Genomic DNA, 12,060 nt, shown 5'->3' on the forward strand with positions numbered 1-12,060 from the left:
CTTCTTAGTTCTTAAACTTTCTCAGGATAAATGATCACATGGTTTTTTCTCTTTCCCTTTTTTAAAAGTTTATTCTTTAATCTTTTTTTCACAGTCCAGACTTTATCCTCCTCCCAGTCCACCCTCCACACCACACCTCCTCCCCATCTCCAAGAGGATGTCCCCACCCCACCCCCACTCCACCAGACCTCCTCACTCCCTGGGGCTCCAAGTGTCTTGAGGGTTAGGTGCATCTTCTCTGACTGAGTCCAGATCCGGCAGTCCTCTGCTGTATATCTGTTGGGGGCTTCGTATCAGCTAGTGTATGCTTCCTGGTTGGTGGCTCATGGTTTTTTAAGCATCATTACATCCCAAAAGCAGGTTTGAGATATAAATTCAAATCATAAATTGAATAAAGAGTTACAGCAGAAATGTTTACATGTGTTCCATTAAGATTAGTATCTAACTAAATATTCATATCGTCTAGTTCTATAAGTTCATTAAAAGTTTAAAGCAATAATTTTTATAAGTTAGCATGGCTTTACCAAAAATTAAATCATCTGCCTTTTGTCTCATTAGTTTTGAAGTTTTGTATAAACAAACCAGTCAATATTTTCTGTCCTTGTACTTATAATAAATTGTCCATTCCCAGTTTATTACCTTTAGTTATCAGATAATGGTTTCACAAATAGTCTAGAAGGAATATGTTCCCGATGGTAAATTTTTTCCAAACCTGCTTTCTTATCCTAGTGCAATTAGCCCGTGATACATGGAGGTTTACAGAGCCCTAATTGCACTTTCATACTATAAAGGACTCAAATTTACTTGTGTAAATTTAGGAATTCTATAGAATCATTATTAGGAATTATGAAATCATCAATTTATCTACATAGCATTACTACAAGAGAGTACATCTTCGATGTTCTGCAGAAAATCTGCCCAATGGACTGGATTAATGTCCAAGAATCATGCAAATATGTAATAATAGCAGTAAATGCATATCAGCAATAAGAATCAATCTTGATATGAGATTTCTGAAGGCTCTGTAATTCAGAGTTTGCCCATTGCAGCCATGCAAAATGGTGGGCTAGCTCCAGAAAACTCACCTGCTTGTCTTTAGCCTTTCCTAAATGTTTCCTGACAATTGATCAAATATAGGAAGGAATATATTTCATCTAGAAGCAAAGGCATGGACTAAATGACATACACAGAACCATACAGACAATACTGAGAGACCTAGGAATCATCTACCCAGTTTACTCATTTTGATAAAAGGATGCTGAAGCACTCTGTTAGAGGCAAGGCCCTCCAACATCCTTGTGCAGTTCTCTCCTGTGCCTTTAAAGCTTTGATTCTGAGCAGATCAGCACTCTGCTTATTATTATTACTAATCTACTGAGAAAAATTTTCCCAGTGTTTAACCAGTTAACTGTCGAGAGGTGTGAACTTACCTTTTTAGTCCCTCTGTAATGTCCCCAGTTGACAATGATTGTGCCAGTATATTTCTCTGGATGGTTTTGATTCTTATCTGTTTGATTGATTCTCCCCATCTAGGACTATATAAACCACATCCTGAAGAAAGAAGATGAGCAACAAGAGATGACAGTCAAGGATTCCAGAACGGAGGAGGAGAGAGGCAATGCTGCAGATCTCCTCAAGCTGGTTATGGTGAGAGGGTGTCCCACAGACCAGTGTTCTTGCTACTGTCTCACTGTCAGGTGCTCCCATGCAGACTGTATATGGGGAAAGCTACATGAGATTCCTACCAAGGCTTTGAAACATTTGCTTCATCCACATCATGCCTTATTTCTGTAATAATTGCATCATGGATTTATTGAATTTTCCAAATATATGTTTCCTTTGTTCACAGATAATTCTGAAAATCCTCAAACAAAAGATAGGTAGATAGATAATAGAGATAAATGTAGAAATTTTTTACTTTGAATATGTATTACTAATTTTACCTTAAGAAATTGATGTTCGGGGCTGGAGAGATGGCTCAGTGGTTAAGAGCCCCCGACTGCTCTTCCAGAGGTCATGAGTTCAATTCCCAGCAACCACATGGTGGCTCACAACCATCTGTAAAGAGATCCGATGCCCTCTTCTGGTGTGTCTGAAGACAGCTACAGTGTACTTACATATAATAAATAAATAAATCTTTTAAAAAAAAAAGAAATTGATGTTCATAGAAATACTGAATAAATTAGTGAATGTGAAAGAAAAAGTAATTTCTATAATATCAAATGATTTTTATTCTTAGAAATTCACTACATAAAAGAACAAAATATTCAAATAAACTGTGTACTGTTTTTTTTAAGAGCTGATTTTTTTCCCCATCTTTATTAACTTGAGTATTTCTTATTTACATTTTGATTGTTATACCCCTTCCCGGTTTCCAGGCCAACATCCGCCTAACACCTCCCCCTCCTCTTCTCTATGGTGGTTCCCCTCCCCATTCTCCCCCCATTGCCGCCCTCCCCACAACAATCACGTTCACTGGGGGTTCACTCCTGGCAGGACAAGGGGCTTCCCCTTGCACTGGTGCTCTTACTAGGCTATTCATTGCTACCTATGAGGTTGGAGCCCAGGGTCAGTCCATGTATAGTCTTTTGGTAGTGGCATAGTCCCTGGAAACTCTGGTTGGTTGGCATTGTTGTTCATATGGGGTCTCGAGCCCCTTCGAGCTCTTCCAGTCCTTTCTCTGATTCCTTCAACGGGGGTCCCGTTCTCAGTTCAGTGGTTTGCTGCTGACATTCGCCTATGTATTTGCTGTATTCTGGCTGTGTCTCTCCGGAGAGATCTACATTCGGTTCCTGTCTGCCTGCACTTCTTTGCTTTGTCCATCTTATCTAATTGGGTGGATGTATGTGTATGGGCCACATGTGGGGCAGGCTCTGAATGGGTGTTCCTTTTGCCTCTGTTCTAAACTTTGCCTCCCTATTCCCTCCAAAGGGTATTCTTGTTCCCCTTTTAAAGAAGGAGTGAAGCATTCGAATTTTGGTCATCCTTCTTGAGTTTCATGTGTGCTAGGCATCTAGGGTAATTCAAGCATTTGGGCTAATAGCCACTTATCAATGAGTGCATACCATGTGTGTTTTTCTGTGATTGGGTTACCTCACTCAGGATGATATTTTCCAGTTCCATTCATTTGCCTAGGAATTTCATAAAGTCATTGTTTTTGATAGCTGAGTAATATTCCATTGTGTAGATGTACCACATTTTCTGTATCCATTCCTCTGTTGAAGGGCATCTGGGTTCTTTCCAGCTTCTGACTATTATAAACAAGGCTGCTATGAACATAGTGGCGCATGTGTCTTTGTTATATGTTGGGGCATCTTTGGGGTACATGCCCAAGAGAAGTATAGCTGGGTCCTCAGGTAGTTCAATGTCCAATTTTCTGAGGAACATCCAGACTGATTTCCAGAATGGCTGTACCAGTCTGCAATCCCACCGACAATGGAGGAGTGTTACTCTTTCTCCACATCCTCACCAGCATTTGCTGTCACCTGAGTTTTTTATCTTAGCCATTTTCACTGGTGTGAGGTAAAATCTCAGTTGTTTTGATTTGCATTTCTCTTAAGACTAAAGATGTTGAACATTTCTTTAGGTGTTTCTCAGCCATTCAGCATTCCTCAGCTGTGAATTCTTTGTTTAGCTCTGAACCCCAATTTTAATAGACTTATTTGTCTCCCTGCGGTCTAACTTCTTGAGTTCTTTGTATGTTTTCGATTCAAGTCCTCTCACTTGTAGGATTGGTAAAGATCTTTTCCCAATCTGTTGGTTGCCATTTTGTCCTAACAACAGTGTCTTTTGCCTTACAGAAGCTTTGCAGTTTTATGAGATCCCATTTGTCGATTCTTGATCTTAGAGCATAAACCATTGGTGTTTTGTTCAGGAAATTTTCCCCAGTGCCCATGTGTTCGAGATGCTTCCCCACTTTTTCTTCTATTAGTGTATTTGAGTGTATCTGGTTTGATGTGGAGGTCCTTGATCCACTTGGACTTAAGCTTTGTACAGGGTGATAAGCATGGATCGATCTGCATTCTTCTACATGTTGACCTCCAGTTGAACCAGCACCATTTGCTGAAAATGCTATCTTGTTTCCATTGGATGGTTTTGGCTCCTTTGTCAAAAATCAAGTGACCATAGGTGTGTGAGTTCATTTTTGGGTCTTCAATTCTATTCCATTGGTCTATCTGTCTGTCTCTGTACCAATACCATGCACTTTTTATCACTATTGCTCTGTAATACTGCTTGAGTTCAGAGATAGTGATTCCCCCAGAAGTCCTTTTATTGTTGAGGATAGTTTTAGCTATCCTGGGTTTTTTTGTTATTCCAGATGAATTTGCTAATTGTTCTGTCTAACTCCTTGAAGACTTGGATTGGTATTTTTATGGGGATTGCATTGAATCTGTAGATTGCTTTTGGTAAAATGGCCATTTTTACTATGTTAATCCTGCCAATCCATGAGCATGGGAGATCTTTCCATCTTCTGAGGTCTTCTTCAATTTTTTTCTTCAGAGGCTTGAAGTTCTTATCATACAGATCTTTTACTTGCTTGGTTAAAGTCACACCGAGGTATTTTATATTATTTGGGTATTTTATATTATTTGGGACTATTATGAAGGGTGTCATTTCCCTAATTTCTTTCTCAGCTTGTTTCTCTTTTGTGTAGAGGAAGGCTACTGATTTATTTGAGTTAACTTTATACCCAGCCACTTTGCTGAAGGTGTTTATCAACTTTAGTAGTTCTCTGGTAGAACTTTTGGGATCACTTAAATATACTATCATATCATCTGCAAATAGTGATATTTTGACTTCTTTTTCTCCAATCTGTATCCCTTTGATCTCCTTTCTTGCCTGATTGCTCTGGCTAGAACTTCAAGAACTATATTGAATAAGTAGGGAGAGAGTGGGCAGCCTTGTCTAGTCCCTGATTTTAGTGGGATTGCTTCAAATTTCTCTCCATTTAGTTTAATGTTAGGTACTGGTTTACTGTATATGACTTTTACTATGTCTAGGCTTTTACTATGCCTTGAATTCCTATTCTTTCCAGGACTTATATCATGAAGGGGTGTTGAATTTTGTCAAATGCTTTCTCAGCATCTAATGAAATGATATGTGGGTTTTATCTTTGAGTTTGTTTATGAAGTGGATTATGTTGATGGTTTTCCATATATTAAACCATCCCTGCATGCCTGGGATAAAGCCTACTTGATCATGGTGAATGATTGTTTTGATGTGCTCTTGGATTCGGTTTGCCAGAATTTTATTGAGTATTTTTGCGTCAATATTCATAAGGGAAACTGGTCTGAAGTTCTCTTTCTTTGTTGGGTCTTTGTGTGGTTTAGGTATAAGAGTAATTGTGGCTTCATAGAAGGAATTCGGTAGTGATCCATCTGTTTCAATTTTGTGGAATAGTTTGGATACTATTGGTATGAGGTCTTCTATGAAGGTCTGATAGAATTCTGCACTAAACCCGTCTGGACCTGGGCTCTTTTTGGTTGGGAGACCTTTAATGACTGCTTCTATTTCTTTAGGAGTTATGGGGTTGTTTAACTGGTTTATCTGTTCCTGATTTAACTTCGGTACCTGGTATCTGTCTAGGAAATTGTCCATTTCCTGCAGATTTTCAAGTTTTGTTGAACATAGGCTTTTGTAGTAGGATCTGATGATTTTTTTTAATTTCCTCTGATTCTGTAGTTTTGTCTCCCTTTTTATTTCTGATTTGGTTAATTTGGACACACTCTCTGTGTCCTCTCGTTAATCTGGCTAAGGGTTTATCTATCTTGTTGATTTTCTCAAAGAACCAACTTTTGGTTCTGTTGGTTCTTTTCTATGGTCCTTTTTGTTTCTACTTGGTTGATTTCAGCTCTGAGTTTGATTATTTCCTGCCTTCTACTCCTCCTGGGTGTATTTGCTTCTTTTTGTTCTAGAGCTTTTAGGTGTGCTGGCAAGCTGCTGACATATGCTCTTTCCTGTTTCTTTCTGCAGGCACTCAGCGCTATGAGTTTTCCTCTTAGCACAGCTTTCATTGTGTCCCATAAGTTTGGGTATGTTGTACCTTCATTTTCATTAAATTCTAAAAAGTTTTTAATTTCTTTCTTATTTCTTCCTTGACCAGGTTACCATTGAGTAGAGAGAGCATTGTTCAATTTCCACGTATATGTGGGCATTCTTCCCTTATTGTTATTGAAGACCAGTTTTAGGCCGTGGTGGTCCGATAGCACGCATGGGATTATTTCTATCTTTCTGTACCTGTTGAGGCCTGTTTTTTGACCAATTATATGGTCAATTTTGGAGAAAGTACCACGAGGAGCTGAGAAGAAGGTATATCCTTTTGCTTTAGGATAGAATGTTCTATAAATATCTGTTAAGTCCATTTGGTTCATGACTTCTCTTAGTCTGTCTATGTCTCTGTTTAATTTCTGTTTCCACGATCTGTCCATTGATGAGGATGGGTTTTGAAATCTCCTACTATTATTTGTGAGGTGCAATATGTGCTTTGAGCTTTAGTGAGGTTTCTTTTATGTAGGTGCCCTTGTATTTGGAGCATAGATATTTAGGATTGAGAGTTCATCTTGGTGGATTTTTCCTTTGATGAATATGAAGTGCCCTTCCTTATCTTTTTTGATGACTTTTAGTTGAAAATTGACTTTATTTGACATTAGAATGGCTATTCCAGCTTGCTTCTTCCAACCATTTGCTTGGAAAGTTGTTTTCCAGCCTTTCACTCTGAGGTAGTGTCAGTCTTTGTCTCTGAGGTGTGTTTCCTGGAGGCAGCAGAATGCAGGGTCCACATTGCATATCCAGTTTGTTAATCTATGTCTTTTTATTGGGGAGTTGAGACCATTGACGTTGAGAGATATTAAGAAATCGTGATTATTGCTTCCTGTTATATTCATATTTGGATGTGAGATTATGTTTGTGTGCTTTTCTTTGTTTTGTTGCCCAGACGATTAGTTTCTTCCTTTTTCTAGGGTGTAGCTTGCCTCCTTATGTTGGGCTTTACCATTTATTTTCCTTTGTAGTGCTGGATTTGTAGAAAGATATTGTGTAAATTTGTTTTTGTCATGGAATATCTTGCTTTCTCCATCCATATTAATTGAGAGTTTTGCTGGATACAGTAACCTGGGCTGGCATTTGTGTTCTCTTAGGATCTGTATGACATCTGTCCAGGATCTTCTGGCTCTCATAGTCTCTGGTGAGAAGTCTGGTGTGATTCTAATAGGTCTGCCTTTATATGTTACTTGACCTTTTTCCCTTGCTGCTTTTAATATTCTTTGTTTTGTGTATTTGGTGTTTTGACTATTATGTGACGGGAGGATTTTCTTTTCTGGTCCAATCTATTTGGAGTTCTGTAGGCTTCTTGTATGTTTATGGGCATCTCTTTCTTTAGGTTAGGGAAGTTGTCTTCTATGATTTTTTGAAGATATTTACTGGTCCTTTGAGCTGGGAGTCTTCACTCTCTTCTATACCTATTATCCTTAAGTTTGATCTTCTCATTGAGTCCTGGATTTCCTGTATGTTTTGGACCAGTAGCTTTTTCCATTTTACATTATCTTTGACAGTTGTGTCGATGATTTCTATGGAATCTTCTGCTCCTGAGATTCTCTCTTCTATCTCTTGTATTCTGTTAGTGATGCTTGTATCTATGGCTCCTTGTCTCTTCCTTTGGTTGTCTATATCCAGGGTTGTTTTTCTTTGTGCTTTCTTTATTGCTTCTATTTCCATTTTTAATTCCTTCACCTGTTTGATTGTGTTTTCCTGGAATTCTTTCAGGGATTTTTGTGATTCCTCTCTATAGGCTTCTACTTATATATTTATGTTTTCCTCCATTTCTCTAAGGGAGTTCTTTATGTCTTTTTTGAAGTCCTCCAGCATCATGATCAAATGTGATTTTAAATCTAGATCTTGCTTTTCTGGTGTGTTTAGATATTCAGTGTTTGCTTTGGTGGGAGAACTGGGCTCCGATGATGCCATGTAGTCTTGGTTTCTGTTGCTTGGGTTCCTGCGCTTGCCTCTCGCCATCAGGTTGTCTCTGGTGTTACCTTGTTCTGCTATTTCTGACAGTGGCTAGACCGTCCTATAGGCCTGTGTGTCAGGAGTGCTGTAGACTTGTTTTCCTGTTTTCTTTCAGCCAGTCATGGGAACAGAATGTTCTCCTTTCGGGTGTGTAGTTTTTCCTGTCTACTGGTCTTCAGCTGTTCCTGTGGGCCTGTGTCCTGAGTCCACCAGGCAGGTTGCTTGGAGCAGAAAAGTTGGTCTTACCTGTGGTCCCGCAGCTGAAGATGCTCGTGGGGGGCTGCTTTTGAGCTCTCCGTGAGGGTAGCAACTAGGAGAGCCTGCGCCGCCTTTTCCCAGGGCTCCTGTGCACCAGGGTCCCAGATGGCTTTAGGTGTTTTCCTCTGTAGTCAGAAATGTAGGCAGAGTGTAGTCTCTTCTGGCTTCCCAGGCGTGTCTCATGTAATGGTTTTAAAACACAAATTCACTTTATGTCTTTTCCATTATGAGTCAAATTGAGCACACAGAGAATATTTCTAAACAAACTGTTTCCACACATAACACAATTAACCTCAAGTAATTCTAACCTTTGTTTCAGTCTTTCCCTAAAATGGAGGAAACTACAAAAAGTCACGTGACTGAAGGTAACTGGAATTTAATATTTTTCTGCATTCTATCTAAGGTTTCAAGAGGACTTCTTACATACACCTGTTTGTTACTCTGTATACCACAACCAATCCTCTCATAATCACCTCTCATAATCACCTCTGCTCCTGTACTGGCTATGCTAATTTGCAATGGTTTCTATTTTCTTTCTGCCCTGAAAACAGTGATTCCCCCTCCCCCACTTAATGCATCTTGAACTTCCCTTTGTTGAATTAAAACACTGATATATTTACCTTCTTGTTGACTTCAACTCCATAGAAAATAGCTAGGAGGTAGCAAGGCGCCAGGGATCAATGCCCCCATGTACATGCACATGACTTCCAAGCAAATGCACAGACATTGTCCACACCTTGCACTCTCCTATATGTATGTTATATATATATATATGTATATATATATGTGTGTGTGTATATATATATATATATATATATATATATATATATATACTGTATGTTATACCACAAACAGCTACTCTCAAAGGAGTTCTCCCTCCCCCCAACAAACGTGATCATATCGGAGCAGCAGCACAAGGAGTTTTGCTGGGTTTTTATGATCAGCTATGTGGCAGAGGCCCTGGGTTGCCTGTTGTTTGACATGTTTGGCATCTTTCACAGTATTGATTTATACTCTTATTTTGTTGTTACTGTTGCTGTTGTTGTTTATCTAGACTGTTCTCTTATTAAGATTTCTTAGAATAACAAAGTGACAGGGGACCAAAGGTGACAGACCACTACCCCTTCAGATGGCTATTATAGAAGAGGCCATCACAGTCTCCAGTGCTCCTGTCCGTATGCTCCGCTGCCACGCTCCTACGAGGTGGCTCCTGTAATAGAGCTGCTGGTGAACATAAATACAAAAGGCCTTGCTAAAACTAAATGTTGGATAAATAATAAACAATCTGTATTTATAGTATGTCCCAGATATAGCATGTTACATACTTTTCCTTTAAAATGCATTTAATTAAAATGCAAATTTTATTTACTCTATATTTGATCTTACAAACTTACCCTGGGTCATTTAAGCTTGTAATTTTGGCCCAAGAAAATAGGTATGTGTGATGGAGGCAAACCTATAGGTCACCCAATATTAATAGTTAAATAAATTATATTCCTCAATTTGGTGCAGGAAGAAAACCGCATCCTGAAAACTGACCCTGACAGTCACCAATGGTGATTATGAAGTCAGTGTCTCCCACTGCATTTCCTAAAGGGTTTTTTAAGGTTGTCCCTACAAAAGCATGAGTTTTGCAATAAAAGAAGTTTGAATAATATTTTACACTATATTACTTCTTTCTTGCAGATATACAGCATACATAAATTAAAGGGTACAGAAAAGTCCCCCAAGAAGAAAAATTACTTACCCTTGCCTAAATCAGTGTTTTCTACGTTTTCTTGTCTTGAGCAGATGTCCTACTCTTTCTCTGACAAAGTGACATCTCACTGATGCCATGTGTTTCTAGACAAACTCTAACAACATTGCCCCAAAGTTTTAAAATATATGATATTCAGATCTTTAGAACCTGATAGCAGGCATATGTTTAGAGAAACAACTTCACTGTGCTGGCTAATCTGTTTTAATATGAGGGAAATCAAAATCAGTTCCCTGACAAAGCTTCTCTCGTGCCATAGGTCAAACGCATTGTGATGCATTTACATTTGGGTCATAAAGATGATATTGACTAACAGACATCCCCCGGATAGTAGGATGTCTGACTACTGCCCGCTACAGCTTGGGTACAGAAATCCTCCAAATCAACTGGTAAATTAAATGAGGGCTCTTAAAGAGAATGCAGATGAGTAATTATGTAAGGAAGAAATATTAGAAAGAAGTCAATACGAAAAGTAAAATTAAATTAAAAATAAAAATAAAAGAAGTCAATACTAACACTCATGTGTTGCATTTAAAGTTGCTGCCCACCTAACAGATTTATTCAAGCAATCTATGGCTTCGGCTCCAAAATGTTCACCAGAAAACTTCACTAAAGATTTCTTTGAAAAGAAGTGGAGGTAAGCTATGCTGGATGTCTGTTCTAGTTAGTACTGGCACACAATAGGAAGTGAAGGAGTGTGGGAATTACCGTGGCCCTTCTCTCATACATGGTGATGATGCTACACTGTTTGTGGGGATCACTGCAACCCTTCTCCCAGTATACAGTATTTGAGAACACTGACTCTTTACCATGTTTTTTTTTTTCCTTTCACATAGGGAGGCTCCACAAGGAAAGAGTTGGAAAGAAAAGCTTGAGCAACAGAGGTAATTCTGCCCCAGTATGAACATAAGGTTGTGAGAAAGCCAGAAGTGTGGAATATTTGAGTTCTATAGGTTGTCAGGTCCTACAGCCTCCCAGCCACTGCTTCAGCAAGCCAAGGTGGCAAGCAAGGCAGCTTGTTGGGCCGTTAGGTAGCTCATTCCTCTCTCCTGCAGTAGAACTCTCTGAGCTGTCTCTGGGCTTCTGGTAATCCTAATATACTCAAACATTTTGGGACTTATTCACAAACACTCAGGATTCATGTTGTCTGTTTCAGAAATGTATCCTGAACATCTTAACATTTCTTTTCCCTCCAGCCTAAGCTCAAAATTTCAACTACAGCTTTTTATCCATAAAGGAAGCCAAATGTGTTTATATATCTGTGGTGGGTGACCACTTGTACACATGAATTGCTCCTTTCGAAAACATCAACTTCATTAAGGTGTCAGGGTTACATTTTAGAATTATTCGAAAATGGAACAGTAAGACTTATTTTTCATTTGCAAGGTTGAACTGGAAGGAGTATGTTGTCTGTGGTGGAAGAAAACCTTTTTGTCCTTACATACCTGAGGCTCCTGACTGAGATCCCTATAACAAAAGACAAACTGGTCAGAGAAAATAATATGGATTTATTTAAGTTTCATCTGAGACAGGGGATATCATTTAAAAATAAAACCATCTAAAGAAACAACTGGGCCTGCAAATCTATATGCTCCATTTGATTAATAGAGAACCAAGAATAAATACAGTGCAATGAAAAGTTTTACCTAATAGTAATAAACTTAGAAAAATCAGTGAGGCCTGCATAGAGATATAGGGAAAATACCTCACACACAGAGGTCTGGAAATCTGACTCAGGGGAAGTCTAGAAAAAAACTTTCCTAGGTTTTATGGCCTAGAAACAATGGCTGTTGGTTGGGAATGAGACTGGGAGCTCAGGGGAAAACTGGAGGTAGTGACTTGCTATTTTTTGTTTGTTTAATGGACTTTTAAATTTTATTACCAATCTCAAAATTGTTACATCTGTAAGACATTGAACATGGCCAATAAAAGTAATAATACCATTATGATCCAACAATGATGAGAATGCATCCTAGATACTATTTTTCCTGTATCCCTCTTAACTCTCTCCTACCCCTCCTAGCCTCCCTCCTCCCTCCCTG

The 12,060-nt window shown here is 38.8% G+C and overlaps 1 protein-coding gene across 5 annotated transcripts in view; it reads left to right on the forward strand.

The window, feature by feature from the left end:
• The window catches only part of Spag17 (sperm associated antigen 17), a 244,918-nt gene that overhangs the window by 188,078 nt on the left and 44,780 nt on the right, over nt 1-12,060 (forward strand). For all 5 annotated transcript variants that reach the window (XR_015669308.1, XR_015669316.1, XR_015669314.1 and 2 more), the window contains 4 exon segments: nt 1,534-1,647; nt 8,582-8,627; nt 10,556-10,655; nt 10,855-10,902. Coding sequence is in view for 2 of the 5 variants with exons in the window: in XM_087634617.1 (XP_087490743.1) it covers nt 1,534-1,647; nt 8,582-8,627; nt 10,556-10,655; nt 10,855-10,902 (308 nt within the window). In the remaining 3 variants the exon portion in view is untranslated.

This window comes from Rattus norvegicus, chromosome 2 (assembly GCF_021556685.1).
Source record: "Rattus norvegicus strain SHRSP/BbbUtx chromosome 2, alternate assembly SHRSP_T2T, whole genome shotgun sequence".
Classification (NCBI taxonomy): domain Eukaryota; kingdom Metazoa; phylum Chordata; class Mammalia; order Rodentia; family Muridae; genus Rattus; species Rattus norvegicus.